This window comes from Eubalaena glacialis, chromosome 1, assembly GCF_028564815.1.
Source record: "Eubalaena glacialis isolate mEubGla1 chromosome 1, mEubGla1.1.hap2.+ XY, whole genome shotgun sequence".
Taxonomy (NCBI): Eukaryota; Metazoa; Chordata; class Mammalia; order Artiodactyla; family Balaenidae; genus Eubalaena; species Eubalaena glacialis.
This window is the reverse complement of record NC_083716.1, coordinates 84605-109110: the sequence shown is the minus strand read 5'-3', so window position 1 is coordinate 109110 and position 24506 is coordinate 84605. Positions and strand designations below refer to the sequence as shown.

General features: G+C 47.9%; 1 protein-coding gene across 1 annotated transcript; it reads right to left on the bottom strand.

The window, feature by feature from the left end:
- Window positions 1-6217: 6217 nt before the first annotated feature.
- LOC133092340 (olfactory receptor 226-like) lies at window positions 6218-12987 on the bottom strand. The gene is given in 5 exon segments (XM_061191614.1): window positions 6218-6576; window positions 6579-7257; window positions 9206-9565; window positions 9905-10108; window positions 10884-12987. Coding segments are annotated over 3 exon segments (1029 nt in total). The 5' UTR covers window positions 9287-9565; window positions 9905-10108; window positions 10884-12987; the 3' UTR covers window positions 6218-6307.
- Window positions 12988-24506: the final 11519 nt, after the last annotated feature.

Genomic DNA, 24506 nt, shown 5'->3' with positions numbered 1-24506 from the left:
CTGGCTCTGTCCTAGGTGTAAATACAGCAGTAGGAGACACAGTCCCCGTCCGTTTGAGGCATATACTCCAAGTACTTCTCAGGAATTACTCCATGGTCAGAAATAAAGTCTGGACTTAGTTGCCTGTATTGCAAGGAACGTTCTTTAAAGTCGACATTTTAAGGAAAAACATTACACCCTGCACTTATATGGTATGAAATTTCTTCCTGGTAACATCAGCTTCATCATTATCAATAAACAAGGTTTACTTTTGTTAAAATTCACCTTACATTCCCCTCCTCTGTAATTTGAATAAAGATTTTTAAAAAATTAATTTTTGGCTGCATTGGGTCTTCATTGCTGCATGTGGGCTTTCTCTAGTTGCAGTGAGTGGGGGCTACTCTTCGTTGCAGTGCAGAGGCTTCTCATTGCGGTGGCTTCTCTTGTTGTAGAGCACGGGTTGTAGGTGCATGGGCTCAGTAGTGTGGCAAGCGGGCCCTAGAGCGCAGGCTCAGTAGTTGTGGCGCACGGGCTTTGTTGCTCCATGACATGTGGGATCTTCCTGGACCAAGGCTCAAACCCGTGTCCCCTGCATTGGCAGGTGGATTCTTAACCACTGTGCCACCAGGGAAGTCCCATAAAGATTTTTTGAAAAGGGAATTTTATGAGGTTAAGCAGTGGAAGGAAGGGCTTAGGTATAAATTTGGCCAACAGCTGTCTGGGCAAAGGAGCTCTAGGGTGTTGAGTGAACCCAGCTCATCTCCAGGCCATTTTTACTAATATTTTGAGGACAACAGAAAGCACCTGAGAGTGGATGGGAACCAGTAAACATGCAAAGGTGAGGGGCTGTCCCTCCTGTCACCACGGTACATCATGTAAGACGCTGTCCGAGCTTGACCCTGCTGGTCCTGAAGAAGCAAGCCGCCATTGTGAGAAGGCCTGTGGGAAGGCCCCGGGGCAGGGGACTGTGGTGGCCTCTCGGAGCCGAGAGCAGCCAGAAAGAAAATGGGACCTCAGTCCCACAGCTGCAGGGAGACAAATTCTGCCTGAGTGTCGTGCCCTGGTCAAGCTTCAGATGAGAACTCAGCCCACCTGACTGCAGCCTGGGGACCCTGAGCAGGACCCAGCTCAGCTGTGCCTAGGCCAGCGGCCCACAGAGACCATGAGATAACAAATGTGTGTTGTTTTGAGCCACTAAGTTTGTGGTGATTTGTTGCTCAGTGTAGAAAACAAACATAGGTGGTGAAGGAAAGAATGGTGGGCTGTAAGATTGAAAATATTTTTAGAATCAGTAGTTACCTGAAAGATGTTCATGTGTCTGCTTTAGCAGGTCTTTGCTGAGAGTAACCTGAGACCAACAGCACCTCTCCAGGTCCACACAGGTGCTCTTGATCAGGACCAGGGGAGAAGCACAGCAGCCAGAGCTGGTGGCGCACAAGAGAGCCCCCTCAGGAATCTCAGGAATCTCCTTTAAGGTCTGTGCCAGTCGATCCTGAATGTCTGTGCAAGTGGCAAATCCCCGTATCATCAACTTTATTGATACTCTCAAAGAACCAGCTTTTGGTTTCATTGATTTTCTCTCTTTTTTTTCTGTGTTTTATTTCACTGATTTCTGCTCTGATCTTTATTATTTCCTTTATTCTGCTTATTTTTGTGCTTAGTTTATCATTATATTTCTAGTTTCTTAATATGGAAGCTGATATCATTGATTTAAGGTCTTTCTTCTTTTCTAACATAGGTGTTTGATGCTATGAATTTCCCTCTAAGTACTGCTTTAGGAGAATCCCACAATTTTTGATATGTTGTGTTTTTATATTCATTAAAAACATTTTCTTATTTCTCTTGATTTCTTATTTAACTAACAGGTTATTTAGAAGTGTACTGTTTCCAAATATTTGGAGATTTCCCAGACATCTTATTCTTTTAGTGGTTTCTATTTTAATTCTATTATGATCAGAAACATACATTGTATTACTTTCAATTCTTTTAAATTTGAGACTTCTTTTACGGCCTAGAATAAGGGTCTATCTCGGTACGTGTTCCATGTGCACTTGAAAAGCATGTATTCTTCTGCGTCTTGTGGAGTGTCCTCTAAGTGTCAATTAGGTCAAGTTGATGGCTGTTCAGTCTACTGTGTCCTCCCACTTCTACTTGTTTTACCTCCTTGGGTTTTGTAAATACAGTTGTTGTTTCGAGTTTTTCTTAAGTCCGATGCTGGCTGTTGCTCATCATCTTTCATTTCTTCACGTGCCTTCTTATCTTTGATTTTGTGCTGAAGATGATATTTGAAGCAATATTTGAAGGAATGATTGGCATTACTCTGATGTCATCTTCCTCCAGGAGGGATTTTTGTTGGTTTTTACTTCTTCCAGACACATGGTGGTGCTGGTTGTTTAGAATCCTGTGACTCCAAGTTCAAAGTCTGCACTTTCATGCTCTGAGGACTCTCGACTCATGGTTGTCCTGGGCCCCAGGGAGCTGAGTCTTGTCTGAGTCACCCTCATTCCCAGGGTGCAGCCCCTCCCCAGGCAGGCTGTGGGTTTGCAGGGTCACCGTGTTGGTGGGGTCTGTAGGGCCTCAGCTGGCCCGAGGGCTGAGTCTGGGCTCCCCGCACTAGACACCAGTTGTCTTTGTTCCTCAGCCTGGCAATTTCTCACTGACTCTTGTCCCTTTGCTGCTTTTAAGATTAAAACGTGGTTCACTCCCCTTATCTGGTTGTCCTCCAGGAAAAGCTTAATCTGAAGTGCTCAGTTCTCCAGCCTGGGTCTGGAGCTCCCCATGGTTTCCTCTGTGTCTCTGGTACTCTTGGTTAGATATCAGATCTCCGGGCCAATTCCCTGATCTTAAAACGTGTTTGGTATCCATTTTGCATGTCAATTCTTGGCTTGATTTTCTGAACGATTTCTTCAATTCACTTCCAATCCTTACTGAAATTTTATTTCTGCCATCATATTTCCAGTTCGCAAGAGTTTTCTCTCTCTCTCTCTGTCTCTCTCCTTTTTTTAAAGTCTCTATTGTTTCAACAACGCAATCCATGTTTTCTCATGTCCGAGGATATTCACAAAATTCTCTCCCTTTGAGCTCTGCGTCCTCTGACTTCCAGTCTTTCCTTAGTTTCGCTCTGTCTTGTCTGCTAGAGGCTCTCATCAGATGTCTGGTGACCCTCAGCTCTCAGCCTGCACTGGAGAGGCCCAAAATGCTGACTATACCTAGGAAGGGTCACTGGGCTGGGGCACCCCACTGTCAGTGTCCTTGGTTCCGGGCATTCGTGGGAAGTTTCCTCAGAGAAGTTCCATCCAAGCTCCCATCTGGAGGGACCAGGGTGCAGGACTGGGGTCTCGCCATCAGATATCTGGGTGTGTCCTCCCTGGGCCTCTGTCTCTGGAGTATTGGGGGGTCAGGCTGGGTTTTCCTGCCTTCTGTAACCTCCCATTTTCAGCCCCATGTGAGCCTGGAGCCGGTGGACACCTTACTCCCTGGCCTCGCCATTTGCGTCTTCACTTCCATCCCCTGCTCTGCCCAGCCCTCCCCATTTGTCCGGTTTCTGAAATCTTGCTGTTGTCCCCTCTGTCGTTACCCTTGCGGGGGGGGTCCCTTTATCATCATCCTGGGGGGATTTAAGGTGGGAACATGTTGTGCTCAATCCACTCTTTACCTGGAGGCTGGTCTTCACTGGGGGTCGGGGGAGGAGGAAGGAAGACAGAGGAGACCTGGGGGGCGGGGGGGCGTGGTCACTGGGGCAGCAGGAGTGAGGGTGGGCGTCGCGGGCAGGCTTTAGCCCAGGGAAGCTCGGCCTCCTCACAGCTGGTGGGGCATCCTGCCTGGCGGGGCGGGCACTGGGCATGTCCCCGGCGCTGCAGGCCCGGGCACCCTGACTTCTGGCCGCTGCTCCAGGCACACAAGGCCTCCGCCTTCTCTGGTGCAGCGGCCCCGTCTTCACGGTGTGGAAGGAAAGGAGTAGCCACTGGAAATACACATGTTTGCCAAAGTCCGAGAACACAGGAAAATGGGGCATCAGATGAGGCAGAAGGTGCGGGCCGTGCTGGCTCAGCTGAGGAGGGGCTGCCTGGATGGCAAACTTCCTGCCTCCGCCCCCGCCAGGAGCTGCTGGGGGGCACGGAACAAATGACCACAGTGGCTGAACAGACTTGCTTGTGGAGAGTCCTGGAAGCTGGGGTGGTTTGGGAGGGCCTCTGTGCAAGTCCTGCTTGGAGACAATCTGGTGAGAGGGGTCAGGGCAGAGGGGCCTGCCCTCAGCCCCCTGGGGAGGGGCTGGGGCCCGACGGGAGCAGACAGGGAGAGATGGGCTGCGGCGCGGGGGACCCAGACTGGGAGGGCTGGATCACAGGGTCATGAGGACGATTTGGGGATTTATCCTGTGGATAATAAGGGTTTGATGAGGATGGTGAACAGGTGGGGGAGGGGCGGGAACCGAGGGTGATCCCAGCAGGGGTCCCCCATGGGGGGGTGCAGAGGGGACAGACTCACAGCCCTGCAGGCCCAGTGTGTGGAAGGAGCAGAGGAGGATGCCAGGGGCTGGGCCAAGGGGTGGAGGGTTGGCTCCTACCAGCTGGAGGAGGAGGTCCTCACTGTTGGTGGGGGAGGGGGACCAGCAGCTGCGGGGGCCAGAGTGAAGGCTGTCGGGGGGCAGCTGTGGGTCTGGAGCCCAGAGCAGGGTCCTCCGGGAGGTGCTGGGACGGGCGTTTAGCGTGAGAATGGTCCTGGGCAGAGTCCAGGGCCCCCGGGTGTGGCCTGGAGAGGAGGGGCCGACACAGAGGAGGCCCAGGAGGCCCAGTCCTTACAGCTCTGCAGAGTCTGGTAGGGAGACCCCCACCATGTCCCGGAGCTCAGAACTGCGAGAGCTTCATGGCCTCAACAAGAGCCGTGAGGGCTGAGACCACCACCCAGGAGGTGTCTTCCTTCCCAGCTGAGGCCGGCCAGCCTGTTTCCTGCAGCCCATTCCTGCCCTGAACCTGGGTCTCTGCTGCCCACTCTGTCCTCCCTTCTCATCAGCGTGGCCGCCTTTCTCATCAGAAGGAGTGCCAGGAGGCCACCCTCCCTGCCCACACGCGCTCCTCCAGCACCCCTTTCCTCCCCTCACCCCCAAACCAGTTTGGCCCCAGACTCTGCTCCCCCACTCTGGTGTCTGACTGTCTCAAATCCAACGGAAGCTCTCCAGGCCTCGTTTTGCCTGGTTCTCTCTTGCTCCAGGCCCTTCGCGCTTTCTCCGAGGGCATCTGGCCTCTTCCCTTCGGGCTCTGCGTCCTTCCCTCACTCACGGTCCTGACTTTGGTTGCCCACTATATACTGGTGATTCCGAGGGCTTTATTCTGGCGCTTTCTCTCTGGAGCCCCAGATCCAGGCACTGCACTGCCTGTGGGACATCTCCAGACCTGAGTGCAGCCTGGCATGGGGGTCTGCCCACCCCGCTGCCTGCAGTCACTGGCACTGCCGTTGTCCTGTAGGGCCCTCCTCTCTCGCTGGGACGACTCCACCCTCACCCCTCCAGGCACCCGTGCCCCGCCGGCTCGCTCTGGGCAGGCCCTGTGGCCCCAGCACCTTGGAGACCCTGCTGCGTGGCAGGCCCTGGTCAAGCCGCACCTGCTGCTCCAGGTGTGTCTGCCAGGTGTGAGCTCCCTGACCCTCCTGGTCTCGGCAGCACCTGGCAGCAGCCGGCAAGGGGCTGGCATGCAATACTCGCTTTATTAGTTAAATGACAAATCAGTGACCCAGTATTTTCACTCTGCTCTTTAAAATGATCTCTTTACAGAAGTTTGATTTGGAAGTACACCCATTTTGAAAGAGGGACGTGCCCATAATTTCTGACATAAGTCATCTCTCGTGGGACATCTGTTCCATCGTGGTGGCTGCCATGGCAGCTGAGCGGCTGGACGCTCGGAGCCTGGAGCTGATGCAGCGATGGGGCCGTCAGCACCAGGTCTCCCAGCGAGAGGTCCCTCGCATGAGCTCTGCCCACAGTTGTGGCCGAAGGGGCAAAGCGTGGGCTTGGCCTCCCACCCACAGGGCTGGGGCTCTGTTCCCCCTCCCCCTTCCCTGTGGATGGTGGAGAGACCTTCCCTCCCAGACAGACTCTCCGGCCACCCAGCACCCGCTCCTGGTGCAATGGACAGTCCTGTCTGGCTTGGACGGCGCTGCCCTCACTCACTCCTCGCACCTAAGCCCCACGTGACATGGTTCTCGCCCTCCGTAATGCCCTGGTCGGGGGTCATTGGTCAGCACAGGGCCCGTCAGCTGCTGAGCTGGCTGCGTGAATGCTGAGTGAGGGGGACAAATGAGAGGGGTCTTGGGGGCAGGTGGGGAGTGCATCTTAAGAGGATGTGCCCAGGGCCTGGGCCGCCCTCTGCACCACCATGTGCAGGGCCTCCTTGACCTCCCGGTTCCGCAGGCGGTAGATGACGGGGTTGAGCAGAGGCGTGAGCACTGTGTAGACCACGGGCACCAGCTTGTGGAGGTCGAAGGAGTAGATGGCGCGAGGCCGGGCGTAGATGAAGAGGGAGGCCGAGTAGAAGATGACCACCACGGCCAGGTGCGAGGCACAGGTGGAGAAGGCCTCGTGCCCGCCGGCGGCGGACGGGGTGCGCTGATGATGGCGGTGTAGGAGGAGACGGTGAGCAGCAGCGGCCCCAGCGGGATGAGCAGTGCCAGGAGGAAGTCCACGAGCTCCGCCAGGGACACGTCGGAGCACGCCAGGCTCAGCAGGGGGGACACGTCACAGAAGAAGCGGTTCATGACGTTGGGGCCGCAGTAGCCCAGGCGCGAGATGAAGAAGACCTTCCCCACGGAGATGGTGAAGCCCGAGAGCCAGGGGCCAGCAGCCAGGAGGCTGCAGAGGCTGGGGCTCATGATGGCTGGGTAGCGCAGCGGGCTGCAGATGGCCACGTGGCGGTCGTAGGCCATGACGCCTAGGAGCGCGCACCCTGAGCAGGCCAGTGCCAGGAAGAAGTACAGCTGCACCACGCAGCCTGCGAAGGAGATGCGGTGGAACTCGGGCGCCGCCAGGCTGAGCAGCATCTTGGGCACCGTGACGGAGATGTACCACACCTCCAGGAAGGATAGTTTGCTAAGGAAGCCGTACACGGGCTTGTGCAGTGCGGGGCTGCCGTGGATCACGGCGATGGCGAGCAGGCTCTCGGTGACGGGCAGCAGGTAGGCCAGCAGGGGCACCACCAGCAGGCACACGTGCAGGCCCAGGGAGCCCGGGAAACCCACCGGGATGAACTCAGTCACCTCCGAGTGGTTGGCCCCTGCAGACGTGACCTGGGGGCGGAGGTGGCGGGTTAGGCGCTGCGCCTCCCTCGAGGCTGTGTCCGCCGAGCCCCCCATGAGGAGGGGACCTGACTCTCGTCTGCGTCCCCCAGTGCTGCCCAGGGCCTGGCCCATGGCACCACGAGTTTCCCACCGGGTGCTGGGTGGGAGCTGGGCAGACGTGGGCCCTGTCTGCTCTGGGGCGGCCAGCCCAGCCTGGTCGCAGATGGTAGACGAATGCTGTGTGTCGTGGGGAAGGCTAGCAGGGCACCAGGAGGACACCTGAGAGGCCCGACCTGGCAACCCGCAAACAGGCTTCATGGGGACTGGTGGGGGCCCATGGCCCAGGTCACCGAGGTCAGGGACAGTGGGCACGTGAGCCGGGGCAGAGTGGGAGGAGCCAGGCCTGGAGCCAGGCTCCTGCTGTCTTCCCAGGTAAGTGGCAGGTCCCCACCACCCTGTACACGCGATGACAGCCCTGCTAAGTTTACCCCATGGTTACCCACGGCACTCAGCAGGCTCCAAAAAGGGTGGCGCCTGTTCCCAAGGAGAAGCAGGCTCCCGAGGAGTTAGCAGGACCCAGGAATCCAAGTCCCCCCACCCTGGGTCCCCTCGCAGCCCTGGATGAGCAAACTGTGACCCCAGAAGCTGAGTCCCCTCCACGGCCCTCAGGATCCAGCCCTCAGCTGCCCGGCCCCATGCCAGCTCCCGCCCAGTTCTGTCTGAGCCTCGTCCTGCGGCCATGGCTCTGCAGGGAGGTTCTGCGGGCGGGGCCTCCCTGTGCGGATCTCAGCCCCCACCCCAAGTGATAGTCAAGGGGCTGCGAGGGGCCAGGGCTGGCGGCGGCTTCTCCCCTGTTACAAAATTGTCTTCACAGGCTTGAAAGGACCAGATCCTAAAGACAGAAGTCAGCTCCCCCTCCCGCTCCTCGCTGGGCAGCCGGGTCTCTTCCCTCCTGTTGGCCCCCTACCCACTGCCCCACTTCAGCCTGTCCCTCCGTCCCAAGAACGGGCCCTTCAGACATCCTAGTGAGCTTCCAGGTCTCCAAAACCCATTTAAAAGTCAGTCCAGGGACTTCCCTGGTGGTCCAGTGGTTAGGACTCCGTGCTTCCACTGGGTCGCGGGTTCGATCCCTGGTTGGGGAACTAAGATCCCACGTGCCACGTGGCGCGGTAAAAAAAAAAGTCAGTCCACTCATTTGTAGTGTGGCTGGGGTTTTAGCTTTTTGTCTGCACTGTACGGGACTCAGAATGGGGCCCTGAGTGGGTCCACACACTTGACGTTGAAGTAACGCCCAGTCGAGACCCAGCTGCTCAGCAAAGAGCGGGAGGGGGAGCTGACTTCCGTCTTTAGGATCTGGTCCTCTCAAGCCTGTGAAAACAATTTCTTGTAACAGGGGAGAAGCTGCCGCCAGCCCTGGCCCCCTGCTAGAACAGGCTGGATCATGTGTGCAGGATGTATGTGGAGAACAGAAACCCCGGCCTCGTATCTCTGCCCTTGTTTCGTGTCTGCTCCAGGCGGCAGGAACCCACCGTTTTCATCCTGCAAAGACTTTAGGAGGTAGCAGGGCCCCGAGCCCCAGGGTGTGGGCTCTGGGACGGGCAGTTTGGGTTCAAACCCTGCCCTCCCCTGGCCACCTGAGCCTTGGACAGGACAGCTGCCCTCCCCGCGCCTCTGGTCTGTCAGCTGTCCCGCGGGGTCATGGCAGGACCCTGGCTGAGCTCACCTGCTACAGACCCTGAGGTGCCTGGTGGCCACAGGGGCGGCGGTGACTCCAGGCAGAAGAGGGAGCCTGGTCAGACCTCGGTGGTGTGGTGTCGGCCCCTGGTGTGGCCAGGGCCTGGACAAAACTACCCCGGGCCCCTCTCTCTCCACTCTCCCACTATGGCTGCTGACAACCATGTCTGCTCTGATCTGCCGCTGACCAGTTGTGGGACTTGGAACAAAGATCTGTACTCACCCAGCTCCTGTTTCTCAGGCTGAAAGATGGAGCCGAAGGGCCACTTCTTTGATGGGGTGGGAGGTGGGCCTGAGTTCTCATCACACAGATGCATGGGGACAAACCCCAAGGTCCCCGTCTTGCACCACGATGTACCAGTCAATACACGTGCTCCCCAAACCCGACACGAGCGCAAGAGCCACACACCGTCCCCCAGACTTAGATTCACTCACAGGTGCCTGCACCCTCCACGCCCAGCCCACAGGCCCCCGAGCAGAGCAGGCATTCACGTGGACACCACACCCCCAGGCAGATGCAGACACAGAGACGGCGGTGCCCGTGCCCCAGAGAGACACTCAGACGTCCCCGTACACACGCCACCTGCACAGAAACACATGGACAAACACGGCTCTGACACAAGGGTAAACCTCATACCACAGACACGCTGCCCTTCACACGGGCGCCAGTCAAGACACACACCCGGCTACCGACAGCCCTGGCTGGCTCGCTGCCCATTGTTGCGGGAATGGGCGCACACAGGCACGCGCTCGGACACGGGAACACAGGCACACACCCCCTCAGCTCCACCTGTGCTAAGACTGACGCAGTCTCAGGCGGCGGAGCTGGGCTCAAGTCCCAGCCCCGCCCACGCTCTGCTCACCTGGCATGGGGCGCCCGACAGTTCTCTGGGGCAGGGGCCTGGCAGGCGCGGCTCCTTACCTGGTCCTGAGCGCTCAGAGGGACTCAGGTTCTGCAGGGGTGTTCGGCTGGGCCAGGGCAGGCAGAGGCTGACCAGGGGCTCCTGCAGCGTGTGTCCTGCTGACAGCTGAGCCCAGCTCTGGACGCCGGGCCCGCGGATCTCCCCATCCCAGGACTGTCGTGTTCCCTGCGACCCTCCAGGTGCATCCCTCCCAGGACAGAGCTCTGAGGATGCAAAAGGGATGAGCCTGGCTGCAGAGATCCCCTTCACAATAAAGAGGCCCGTCGGGGGGAGACGGCAGTCGATGCCCCAGAGGGAAGCAGGTGCCTCCTCTGAGCCCCTGTCTCACAGGAGCAGGAGGCGGGTCTCCTGGGGGAAAGCACAAGGGACCACAGTCTCCTCTGTGTGGGGAGGGCGGCCGAGGGCTGGGCAGCCTGGGAGCCCACACCACCCACCTCCCAGGCCACGAGTGTGTTTCCAAAGGATAGCCAAGTCTTAAATGGGAGGCTGACCTCGGTCCTCAGTCACTTTCTTCTCACATGAGAAGAGCCCACAGGAGAGAGAGGCAGGCGGAGGAGGCCAGGGCCAGGCTCCTCCCACCCCCCGTCCCAGGGGCCAGTGCACAAGACACCCCCACGGCCGCAGCTCCTGCCGGGAGGCCCAGGCCTCCGCCCAAGGGCCCTCCTGTCCTGTGATTGGCTCTGTCAGCCAAAGTGGCCGGAATCAGAGCCCAGAGGGCAACCTGCCCTCCCCCGCTGTCCTTGTGGGACCAGAGCCGGTGTGACGGAGGTAGGATGTGGGTGCAGGTGGGCACCCTCGCCATCCAGCGGCCGCTCAGTGCAGCAGAGGGGGCTCGGGTAGAAACCACTGCCCACCCCTGGCCCGAGCTGGGGGTGCAGGAGCGGTCTGGGCCGTGTCCCAGACCCTGCTGTCCTGGGTGGGCTCCACGCTGCCTGCTCAGAGTGGCTGGGGCTCCCGGCCGGCCGCATGGTCACCTACCTCCCTGATCTCCGGCGGTCCGCTGTGAGGGTCACACGAGGTGGACGGAGAAACCCTTTAGTGAGGCACGAAGGGGTGCCGGCCCTAGGACCCTCTACCCAGGAGCCCGCAAGGGGCCTCGGCCGCTTCCTGGCACGTGGGGCGCAGACCTCGCCATCAGTCTCTGTGCTGAATCAGAGAAGGGGTCCCACAGGCTGCAGGGGACAGCTGACCGGCCCCTTAAAGGTGGGAGAGGGCCCTGCTGCCGCTCCAGCCCGGGTCCCTGCCCCAGTGGAGCTCACAGCTCTGGGGCTGCCCCGCTGGGCCCAGGTGGGGGTAGCTTGGCTGTGTGTCCCTCTGCCCCAAAGTCATTTTACAGAAGTCCTTTACTCATTCATCATTCAGCGGCGTTTGCTGGGTCCTTACTGGTCTCGGCCTGGGCTCTCAACTTCAGATGCAGCAGCGAACAGACAAGTTCCTGCCGCGTGGAGCTCGGGTGTTGGAGGAGGTGGATGGCAGGCTGGTGAGCAGGCCCTCCTGGGGCACACGGATGGTGACATGTGCTGGGTGCAGGGCAGGGCTGTGGCTCGTGCTGACTCCTGAGGGCCCACGGGCGCTGGAGACAGCAGGGCAGGGAGTGCCAGGCAGAGGGAACGGCAACTGCAAAGGTCTCAGGGTGCTGGGGGGGGGTGCGGCTCAGAGTGGGGGCAGCGTGGGCTACGTGCTGGGGACGGGCCTGGGGCAGAGCCATGGCCGAGCTCAGAGGTGGGCGCCCCTCAGTGGTCAGTACGCATAGCCTGCTGGTGTCCTTGGTGCTTGGCTTTCTCAGGGAGAAGTGCAGGGCTCTGCCCAGAGGAGGGGCCAGATGCATCTTTGCTTTAAAGGAACGAAGTGCCGAGGGTCTGGTCTGGGGCTGCGGTTGCAGGTTGTAGAGTGCACTCTAGCGTGACTGTGGTGGGTCAGTCACATCCATCACAGGATGGATTCTGGGGCAGAGCCCGTGGGCTTGGCTGATGGATTGGACCTGAGTGTGGAAGAGCCAGGGGTCCCAGGCTCTGGGAGCATTGGGATTGAGGGGTTCGGAGGAAGTCAGAAGTAAGTTTTCGGTGTGCTTATTTGGAGATGAAAGGACAGTCAGGTGGAGACGTGGACATGTGAGACTGGAGTCCAGAGCTGGGCTGGGGGTGGAGGTGAGCCTTCGGGGGTCCGTCTGGGCACGATGGCATTTCCTCATGAGGCTGAGAAGAGGTCCAAGGCCTGGGGCCTCCCACGGCCGAGGGTGTGGGATGGGAAAGGAGCCTGGAGCGGGCAGGGGGTGGGGAGGAGGAGGAGGAGTGAGCCACGGCGAGGCTGGTCAGGCTGGTCTTCTTTAGCTGTTGTGATGTCCTTAACCTCGCCTGCTTCACCGTGTTCTGAGGATGCTGGAGCTAATCTATTCAGGATGTAATTTTAAGTGATTGAGAACGTGGCCAGCCCTGATGACCGCGGGAGGACGCTGAGACGTGGTGGTGGTGTGGGCGGTGTGTCCACTCTCACTCTCTTCCTGCTGGGCCTGGGCGCAGGGGCGCAGGGGCGCAGCTCTGGGGTCCGGTGCAGGGCCGCCCACCCTGCGGGCTTCTGTCTGCAGCACCGTGGCCTCAGCCTCCCCCGGCTCTGCCTGTGGCAGAGAGGCCGCTAGAACCTTCCAGGGGGTGTGGCTCCGGCCCCACGTGAGCCTCCCTGGTGTCCCGCCTGCGCCACCAGTCTGCTCAGGGCTTGCTCTCCTAGGGCAGGTCTCCCCACCGCTGCGCCTTCCCGGGACCTGGCACCACCACGCACCCACCGAGACTCACGGGTCGGATGTCTCTCCCGGAGGCCTGTTCGGCACGGGCTGTCTCAGGCTGCAGAACTGCTGGGACTTCTCGCGTGTTTGTTGACGACTTTGGTGCACGGTTGGAGGTTTTCTTCTTGGGAGCCCAGGCATCCGTGGACAGCCCTCTCGGCTCACGGCCACTGGTTCAACCTCCACTTCCCAGGGCCCTGTACCCCACGCCTCGTCAGCCCCTCCGCACTGACACCCCGGCTTCCCATGGCCCACAGCTTCTGCTCTTGGCCTGCCTGTTTCTTGGGTCACTCCCACAGCACCCCTGGTCCCACCGCAGTGAGCGCCGTGCCCCCCCTCCAGGGTTGGCACTCACCCACCCCCTGCAGAGCCCCCATCTCTGCCTCTGCAGCATGAGCTGCCTTCCCGGAAGGCTTCCTAAACTCTACCCCCCAACCCCTTCTCGGAAAACAAGCCACAGGCGGGGCCGGACTTCCTGCTTCCCCCAGAGACCTTATCTTTATCCAACACTTCTTATCAGAGCAAGGAAATTCCCTCCTACTTCTAGTTTACAAAGTCTTACCTTATTTATTTATTATCAAATGGATATTGAACGTTATATACTTTTTTTGCATCTCTGAAGATGACAGTGTGATTTTTCTCTCTTAGTATTTCAATGTGGGAGTTTACAGTGATTTTCTAACGTTAAACCAACTTTGCGCTCCTGGAGAAAAGCCAGCTTGGACATAATTAGTATGTTTTGCACACATTGCTGATTCTGTTGGTTCTGGGCCTGGGGTTTTCTCTGTGGGAGGCTTTTCCTTCTTTAAACACAGCATTCTTGAGGTGTAATTGGCACACACTAAATAGCACACATATAAAGCGTACAGCTTGGTCAGTTTTGACGTATGTGCACACCCCGGAAACCCGCACCACGACCAAGAGAACATGCATTTCCACCAGCCCAGAGCTTCCTCCTCTCCGCCCCTGCCCCCTCCTCTCCAGGCAATACTGACCTGTTTTCTGTCCCTGTCAGTCAGTTTTATGTAAATGGGATCACGTCCCTGGGGCCGTGTAGTTCACCCCTTTTATTCTATTGTATGGATTTGCCACGTTTGCCTGTTGACAGCCATTTTTGTTGCTTGAGTTTTCGGCTGTTGTGAATAATGCAGCTATGAACATTCCTGTGCAAGACTTTTCATACGCACAGGCTTTAATTCCTCCTGGGTGACTACCTAGGAGTGAGATGGCGGGATCGCGTGGTGGGGTGTGTGTAACTCGCTGTGAAATGCCACACTTTCCCCGGGTGGTTGCAGACCGTGAGCGCCGGCTGCTCCGCGTCCTCACCGATGACACTTGGCCAGTCTTTGAATTTCAGTCCTTCTGACAGGCATGTAGGGGCTGCATTGTTGTTTTAATTTGAAATTCCCCAGAGAGTTATTTGCAATCCATGTTTCTTCTTTGGTGAAGTTCAAATAATTTGCCTATTAGATCATTGGGTGATCTTCTTATCCTTGAGTATGAGGGTACATTATATCTTCTGAATATAAGTCCTTTATTAGATGTATACTTTTCAAATATTTCCTCTTGGTCTGTAGTTTGTCTTTTTGTTCTATTTCAAAGAAAAGTTTTAAATTTTGATGTAGTCCATTTATCTATTGGTTCTTTTATATTTTGTATTTTGGGGTCATATCTAAGAAATACTTGCATAATCCCAGGTCACAAAGGTTTTCTCCTATGTTTTCTTCTAGAAGTTTTATAATTTTAGATTTTACATTTAGGTCTATGATGCATTTTGAGTTAATTTTTGCATATGGTATGAGGCATGGATCAAAGTTCACTTTTTTCTACTGAGTTGCTTTGATAAAAATCCATTGTCCATATATTTGTGGATCTATTTCTGGTCTCCCTATTCAGTTCCATTCGTCTGTTTGTCTGTCTTGACACCAATACATTTTCTTGATTTCTGTAGCTTTAAAATAAATCTGAAATCAGGTGGTGTTAGTCCTCCAAATTTGTTACCCTTTTTCAAAGTTGTTTTGGCTCTTCTAGGTCCTTTGAATTTCCACGTGAGTTATAGGATAAGTTTGTCAATTTCTACAGACAAGTTTTCTGGAGGCTTTGGATGAGATTACATTGAATCTAGAGATCAATTTGGTGAGAATCGACGTATCAACAATGTTGAGTCTTCTGGTCTGGGGACACAGAACATCTCTTGATTTATTTAGGCCTTTAATTTGCCTCAGCGGTCATCTGTAGTTCTCAGTGTGTAGATCTTTCATATCTTTTGTTGGGTATATTCCTAAGTAGTTCATATTCTTGGTGATATTGTAATTGGTATTTTCAAGTTTTAATTTGCAATTGTTTGTTGCTAGTATATAGAAGTACAGTTGATTTTTTGTACATTGATCTCATGTCATGCAACTCACTTACTAGTCCAAAAAGTTAAGCAGAGACATGGAAGGTATATAAAAGATCCACACCAAACTTCTAGAGATGAAAACCATATGTATGAGATGAAAGTTACACTGGATGGGACAATATATATATGTTAAATAATTTATAAGAAAAGATGAATATAATGTGTAAGGAGAGGAGAGTTTCAGTAAGATATGGATAAACAAGAAGAAAAACAAATGAAAATCTTCCAACTGAAAAATATAGTATTTGCTATTAAAATCATTAACAGAATTAGTATCAGACAGGATGTGAAATAAAAGGATCATGTGAAATACTACAATGTTAATTCAAGACACGCCGTCGTGGGTTTGGGATGCTTATTGTATAAGAAATATAGCTAAAAAGTCAGTAGAAATAAAATGGAATACTAAAAAAACAACCCAAAAGAAGTTAGGGGAAGAGGAACAAAGAGTAGCTGGACAAATAGAAAACAATGGTATGGCAGACTTACACTCTCCCATGTCAATAATTGCGTTTAATGTAAATGGACCAAACAATCTAATTAAATGGTGGAATGGCTAAAAAAACAAGGCCACGTTTCATGCTATTTACAAGAGATGTACTTTACATAGAATGACACAAATAGGATAAAAATTAAAAGATGAAAAATGTATACCATGCAAATAGTAAGTATGTGAAAGCTGGTGTGGCCACATGAATGGCAGATAAAATAAACTTCAAGATGAGGCGAATTACTGAGATTGAGGAGCATCTTGTAATGACAACAGGGCCACCTCTCCAGAACGACAAGGTAATCTTACAGGTGAATGCAGCTATTAACAGTTTCAAGATATGTGAAGTGAAAATGGACATAACTAAGAGCAGAAATAGACAAAACCACATCATAGTTGGAGGACTTACTGTTCCATGCTCAACCATTGCTAGAAAATGAAGACAAAAGATTCAGTTATTCATAGGAAAAGTAAACAACACTACCAACCAAAATGACCTAATAAAAATTCATAAACCTTACACTGAACCCCTGCACAGTACATATTCTTTTCAAGAGCACATGGTATAGTCACCATTGTAGACTGTATGAGGCAATACAGTAACTGTCAATAAATTAGAAAGGATTGAAATCATAAGAGTATATTCCCAGACCACACAGAATTAAACTAGAAATAAATAACAGAAATATATTTAGAAACTCCCCCAAATACTTGGAAATTAAGCAACATACTTCTCAGAAACCATGGGTCAAAGAAGAAATCACGGAAGAATTTAGAAAATATTTCAAATTGAGTGACGAGGAATACAAAACAAGCCTTTTGACAAAGATGACTTCACTGGTGAATTCTGTCAAACACTTAAGGAAAAATATTGCCAGTCACCCACAAATTGGAGACAAGGAATAGAGGAAAAGGAAATACTTCCCAAATCTTTCCATTAGGCCAGCATAGCCCTCAAAATCTATCAGGAAATACAGAGCAATATACTTTGTGAACATAATATTTACAATTAGACTTTAGCAACATATAAAACAGACAATATAACATATAAAACAGATAATATAGCACAACCAGTTTCAGTTTGGCCCAGGAATGGAAGATCAGTTTAACTTACAAAAGTCACCAAAGTAATTTAACATATCAGAATAAAAGGGAAGACTTAATGTGATCATTACAATAAATGCAGAAATCCCTGTGACAAAATTCAAGACTTATTTATGCCTAGCCCATGATTTGTATGAATATGCAAAGGACCTCGAATGTCCACAGAAAACTCTTGGAAAAGAATGAAACATCAGGACTTATAATGTTTAATTTCAGTACTCACGCTACAGCTGCAGTGAGCAGTGGCATGTGGGGTTGCTGTAAGGAGAGGAGAGTAGACGAAGGAGCAGATGGGCCCGGAGATGAACCGCACACGTGCGCTCAGCTGATTCCAGTCGGAGAAGGCAGATGTCCACTCGGGAGAAACAAGACCCTGGCATCTCCCTCACACCACACAGGAAAATGAGTTAGAGATGGTCCTAGACCTAAACGTACAGGCTGAGACCGTAAGGTATCTGGGAGAAAACCTGGGAAAATATTTTTACTTACCTCGGGAAGGCAGTTTTCTTACAGAGAATACAAAAAGGAAAAAATTGCAAAATCACAATTTATATATGTGTATATATACTATAAATACAGATATATTTTACTAGTATTTTACTTGAATACAAGTCCTATATTGAATATGTGATTTGTTAGTATTTTCGCCCAGTGTGTAAGTTTTCATAATACTTTCACAAAGCAAAGATTTTTAATTTTTACAAGGTCCAATTTATCATTTTTTATGGATTTTGCTTGTGGTGTCAAGTCTAAGAATGCTTTGCTTCTTCTTAGGTCCCACAGATTTTATTCTATTTTTCTCTAGAGGTTTTATAGTTTCACATTTTATATTTAAGTCCATTATCCTTTTGGAGTTCATTTTTGTATAAGGTATGAGGTTTATTTACTTACTTTATTTTTTTCCCCCTCACCCGATATCCAATTCTTTCAGCACCATTTATTAAAAAGTTTATCCCTCTTTCATTTAGTAGCTTTGTTATTTTGTTGAACAGTAATTAGGCATATTTGTGTGAATCTGTTTCTGGATTCTCCATCCTGTTCCATTTATCTGTGTCTTGATTATTATAGCTATACAGTAAGTCATAACATTGGAAACGGTAATTCCTCTCACTACCCTTTCCCCCCAGTATAAGGCTATTCTAGGATTTTTCATTTTCCATATAAATTTTATTTATTTATTTAATTTTTAAATTAATTTTTATTGGAGTGTGGTTGCTTTACAATGTTGTGTTAGCTTCTTGCTGTACGGCAAAGTGAATCAGTCATACGTATACCTATATCCGTTCTTTTTTAGATTTCCTTCCCATTTGGGTCACCACAGAGCACTGAGTAGAGTTCCCTGTGCTATACAGTAGGTTCTCATTAGTTATCTATTTTTTACACAGTAATGTATATTCCATATAAATTTTACAATAGGTTTGTCTATGTCTACCAAAAAAAACCTTGCTGAGATATGGATAGGAATTACCTTAAACCCACACATCACTTTAGGGAGAATTGACATCTTTGCTATGTTGGGTCTTCCAGTCCATGAAAACATATGTCTCTTCAAGTTAGAGAGAGAGTATTTGATTTCTTTCATCAACATTTTGTAATTTTCATCAGCCATATCCTGTGCATGTTTTGTTAGATTTATGCTTAAGTGTTTCACTTTCATTGGAGAAATTGTAAGTTATTTTGCATTTTTATTTTGGGTTCCACCTGTTCATTGTTAATATATAGAAATGTAATTGATTCTTGTGTTTTGATCTTGTATCCTGTAACCTTATTGAATTCACTTATTAGTTCTAGTTTTGTTTTTTTTTTTTGTAGACCTCTTGGGATTTTCTACATAGGCAATTGTGTCATTTGTAAATAGAGACATTTTAAAATTTCATCCTTTCCAATGAGTAAGCTTTTATTTCTTTTTATTGTCTTATTGCAATGGCTAGACCTTCCAGTAATATGTGGAGTAAGGGTGGTGAGAATGAACATCCTCGTACAGTTCCCGATCTAGAGGGAAAACATCCAGTCTTTCACCATTAAGTATGATGTTAATTGTAGGTGTTCTGTAAGTGCTCTTTATGAGATTGAGGAAGTTCCCTTCTATTCCTAGTTTTCTGAGAGTTTTTTACTTATCCTGAGTGGAGTGTGAATTTCGTCAAATGTTTTTTCTGCATCATTGATATGATCATATAATTTGTCTTCTTAGCCTTTTGTGGGTGGATTACAGTGATTGATTTTCAACTATCGAACCAGCCTTGCATGCTTGTGATAATTCCATGCAGTTGTAGTGTATTGTTCTTTTTATATACAGGATTATATTTGATAAAATTTTGTTGAAGGTTTTGCATTTAAATATATTAGAAATATTGGTCTGTAGTTTTCTTTTTCTTTTACTCATCTGTAGTTTTCTGTCTTTGGCTGGATTTAGTATCAGGGTAATCCTGGTCTTATAAAATGAGTTGAGAAGTGTTCCATCTTCTTTTATTTTCTTGAAAAGATTGTGTGAAATTGGTGTATTCTTATTTAAATTTTTGGTAAAATTCTCTTTGAAACCATCTGGGCCTAGACATTTCTTTTTCAGCAGTATTTAGACTTTATTTTTTTAGAACAGTTTTAGATTTACACAAAAATGGAGAAGATAGTACAGTGAGTCATCATATATTCCACCACCAGTTTTATCATTATTAACACCTTACATTAGTGTGGTATATTTGCTACAATTAATGGAACAATATTGGTACAGTATTATAAACTAAAGTCCATAGTTTATTCAGATTTCCTTAGTTTTTACCTGATGTCCTTTTTCTCCCAGGATCCCATCTAGGACACCACATGACATTTAGTTGGCCTGTCTCCTTAGGCTCCTCCTGGATGTGACAGTTTCTTATACTTTCCTTGTTTTTGATGACCTTGACCGTTGTGAGGAGTGCTGCTCAGGTATTTTGTAGGATGCCCCTTTATTGGAATTTGTCTGATCTTTGTCTCATTGGATTGTGGTTATTGGGAGGGTTTTTGGGAGGGACATGACAGAGGTAAAGTGCCCTTCTTGTCACATCATATTAAGGGCATATACCCTCAACATGACATGTCACTGTCAATATTGACCTTGAACACCTGGCTGTGGTTGTGTTTGTCAGGTTTCTCCACTGTCAGGTTACTCTTTCCCCCCGATTCTATTCTATGTTTTACTCTTTGGAAGGAAGACACTCTGTGTGGCCCACACTTAAGGGAGATTATGCTCTCCCTGCTTGAAAGCATAATCCACACAAAATATTTGGAATTCTTCTGCATGGGAGATTTACCTCTTCTGCCCCATTTGATTGATTTATTATTTACTATTGATTGATTTATTCAATATTTATATCAGCATGGCTCAGGAATATTTATTTTACACTTTGGGTTGTAATCCATTGTTGTTTTATTTATTTTGTTGTTCACATTGTTCCACCTTTGGCCTTTGGGAGCTCTTTCAGCTTTCCCCTGTGTACCTCTGGCATACTTCCTTCAAATTTTTTTTTTTTATTGTTTGTTTTTGATCACTTCTTTACTTTTTGGCACTAAAAGATGCTCCCAGCTCATCTTGTATTTTTTTATACCCCAGTCTTAGAATCAGCCATTTCTCCAAGGAGCTATGGTTCCTTTCATTGGATAATGGCATTAGAAACCTAGATGTGGACCCTAGGTGTGCTCTTTGCTACTGGAGTGTCTTTGCTCCTAGGCCCTCTCAGCTGACACGTATCTGCACACGTCTATAGACATGTCTATAAATATTTCCATATGTAAACATCTGTATCTATATTAAGCTAAACATGAGCTCTTACTGATGTCTCCAATTCTAGTCCATCACTACATGACTCATTCTAACCTCCTCCCTTGCTAATCTGCAAATGTCCATTCCAACATGGAGAACCTTGGCTTTAGGAGCATTTTGATTACAAAAACTTAACTTCCTTAATAGTTATGGGACTATTCAGGTTATCTATTTCATCCTGGCTGAGTTTTAGTAGTTTGTGATTTTCAAAGAACTGGTCCAACTCTTTTTTTTTTTTCCCCCACACACACTTGGTTTTATTTTCACTTCATTTTTGCTAGACAAAATTCCTCTGCAGGACAATATTTGTGTCCATCTCTTTTAAGTTGTCAAATTTATGAGCTTAAAATTGTTCTTAGTAGTTCCCTAGTATCCTTCTAATGGCTGTAGAATCTGTTGTGATATCACCTTTTAAAATTCCTGATACCGATTTGTGTCTTCTCTTTTAAAATCTTTGTCAATTTTTCTAGAGGTTTATTAATTTTATTAAATTTTTTCAAAGAACTGTTTTTTTGTTTCATTAATCTTCTCTATTGTTTTCCTATTTTCAATTTCATTGATTTATGCTTTTAGCTTTCTAATTTTCTTTCTTGTGCATACTTTGGCTTTATTTAACTTTTCTTTTTCTGGATTTTTGAGGTTGGAATTGAGATTATTGATTAGAGAGTTTTCCTGTTATGTAAGCATTTAGCAGTATAAATTTCCCTTAGCATTACTTATTATTAGCTGCATCCCACAAATTTTGATATGTTGTATTTTCATTTTCATTCAGCTCTTTGTGTTTTTAAAATTTCTTTTGAGATTTCATCTTTGATCCATGGATTACTTAGAAGTGTGTTTAATTTCCAAATGTTTGCAGATTTTTCAGTTGTATTTCTGGTATTTATTTCTTGTTTGATTCCACTGTGGTCAGAAAATGTGCTCTGCATGATCTCAGTCCTTCTAAAATTTGTCAAGGTTTGTTTTATGACCTATGTTATCATCAATTTTGGTGACTGTTCCATGTGTGCATGAAACAAATGTGTATTCTACTCTTATTGTATGGAGTTTTCTATAAATGTCAACTAGATCCTGTTGGTTGATGGTGTTGTTCAGTTGTTCTAGATCATTGTTGATTTTCTGTCTAGTAGCTTTATCAATTGCTGTGAATGGGGTGTTGAAGTCTCCAACTAGAATTGTGGATTTGTCTATTCCTCCTTTTAGCTCTAACTGTTTTTGTTTTACATACTTTGAAGCTCCATGGTTTGGTGCATACACGTTTACGATTGCTCTATCTTCTTGGAAGGTTGGTCTTTTTATCATTATGTAATGTCCCCCTTTCTCCCTCGTAATTTTCTTTTATCTGAAATGTTTCTCTGACATTAATTTACCCATTCTTGCTTTTCTTGATTAATGTTTACATGGGAGATCTTTTTCTATCCCTTTAATTTCAACCAACCTATGTCATGTTTGAAGGGAGCTTCATGTAAACAACACATATTTGGGTCTTTTTTCTTGGTTTGTTTGTTTGGTTTTTTGGTTTGTTTGTTTTGTTTTGTATTCACTCTGCCAATATCTGTCTTTTAATTTGTGAATTTAGACCATTTACACTGAATGTATTATTGACACGTTAGGCCTTAAGTCTGCCATCTTATTTTTTGTTTTCTATTTGTTCCCACTGTTTCTCATGCCTCTATTTCTTTTTAAAAAATTGTTTCCTTGAGAGTTATGTGAACATTTTTAAAGTTCCATTTTTGATGTATTTATAATGTTTTTGAGTTTTGAATAATTTTTTTTTCCTTTTTAATTGAAGTGTAGTTGATTTACAATATTATATTAGTTTCAGGTGTACAGTAGAGTGATTCAGTACTTTTATGGATTATACTACATTAAAAGATATTATAAGATAATGGCTATAATTCCCCATGCTATAAAGCTATCCTTGTTGCTGATCTATTTTATACATAGTAGTTTGTATCTCTTAATTCCATACCCCTAATTTTCATCTCTCTCTTCCGTCTCTCCTTTGGTAACCATTGGTTTTTTTCTCTACATCTGTGAGTCTGTTTCTGTTTTGCATATACATTAATTTGTATTATTTTTTAGATTCCATATGTAAGTGATATCATACAGTATTTGTCTTTCTCTCTCTGACTTATTTAACTAAGCATAATACTCTCTAGGTCCATCCACATTGCTGTAAATGGCAGAACTTTTTTTTAAAAAAATATTTTCTTGGCCACGCTGTCTAGCATATGGGATCCTAGCTCCCTGATCAGGGATCAAACCCATGCCCCTTGCATTGGAAGCGTGGAGTCTTAACCACTGGACTGCCAGGGAAGTCACATGAATTTCATTCTTTTTTATGGCTGAGTAATATTCCATTGTGTGTGTGTGTGTGTGTGTGTGTGTGTGTATACACACACACACACACACACACACACACATATATATATCTCACATCTTCTTTATCCATTAGTCTGTTGATGGGCTCTCCATATCTTGGCTATTGTAAATAGTGCTGCTATGCACATTGGGGAGCATGTATCTTTTCAAATTGGTGTTTTTATTTTTTCTGGATATATGCCCAAAAGTGGAATTTATGGATCATATGGTAGCTTTACTTTTTTGAGGAACCTCCATACTGTTTTACTTAGAGGCTGCACCAATTTACATTCCTACCAACAGTGTACACGGGTTCCCTTTTCTTCACATCCTCTCCAACATTTGTTACTTGTAGACATTTTGATAGCCATTCTGAAAGGTGTGAGTTGATATCTCCTAGTTTTGATTTGCACTTCCCTAATTATTAGCAATGTTTTGCATCTTTTCATGTGCCTGTTAGCCATCTGTATGTCTTCTTCGGAAAAATGTCTATTCAGGTCCTCTGCCCATTTTTTGATTGGGTTGTTTGTTTGTTTGTTCTTGTTTTTGGCCATGCCTTGCAGCTTGCAGGATCTTAGTTTCCTGACTAGGGATCGAACCTAGGCCCCAGCAGTGAAAGCGCTGAGTCCTAACCACTGAACCACCAGGGAATTCCTGGGTTGTTTTTTTTTAATATTGAGTTGTATGAGCTGTATGTTTAGTTTGGATATTAACCCCTTGTTGGTCATATCTTTTGCAAATATTTTCTCCCATTCCAAAAGTTGCCTTTTCTTTTAGTTATGGTTTATTTTTCTGTCCAAAAGCTGTTTTAAAAACTAGGTTCCATTTGTTTATTTTTGCTTTTATTTCTTTAGCCTCAAGAGACAGATACATAAAATATATTGATACATCCCACAGATTTTGTAGTGTTGTGCTTCCATTTTCATTTGTCTCTAGGTGTTTTCTGATTTCCTCTTTGATTTCTCCATTGACCCATTGGTTTTCTAGTAGCATGTCATTTAATCTCCACATGTTTGTTTTTTCCCCATTTTCTTTCTATAGCTGATTTCTAGTTTCATACAGTTGTGGTCAGAAAAAATGCTTGAATATGTGTGCATCTTTCTTACAGCTTTGGTTGTACAGGAGTCTTTCTGTTTCCAGTCAGTTTTCAGTGAGAATTGTTCCACATTTAGATGTATTTTTGATGTATTCCTGGAGGGAGGTGAGATCCACATCCTCTTACTCCACCATCTTGATATATCCCCCTGAGTTTTGTATAGTTTTCTTATTGGTTGCTCTAGCTATTATACACATAAGTAACTAATCACCACTTACAGGTGTTGACATTTTACCACTTAAAGTGAAATATAGAAACCTTACTTACATTTAGGTTCCTTTACCCTCTCGGTTTAAAAATATAATTTCCTAAGTATTTTCTCTATATACATTAAGATGTTATAACTTTTTCTTCAATCATAAAATATGATTAAAGAAACTCACGAAATGAAAGATAGTCTATTATGTTCACTTCTACTTTTACCCATTTCATTGTTCTTCTTTCCTTTCAGAAAGCCCCATCTTACTATTATCATTTTCCTTCTGTTTGGAGGTTTTCTTTAGCCATTATTTAGGGGTAGGTCTGCTAACAACAAATTATCCTAGTTTTCCTTCATTTGAAGATGTCTTTA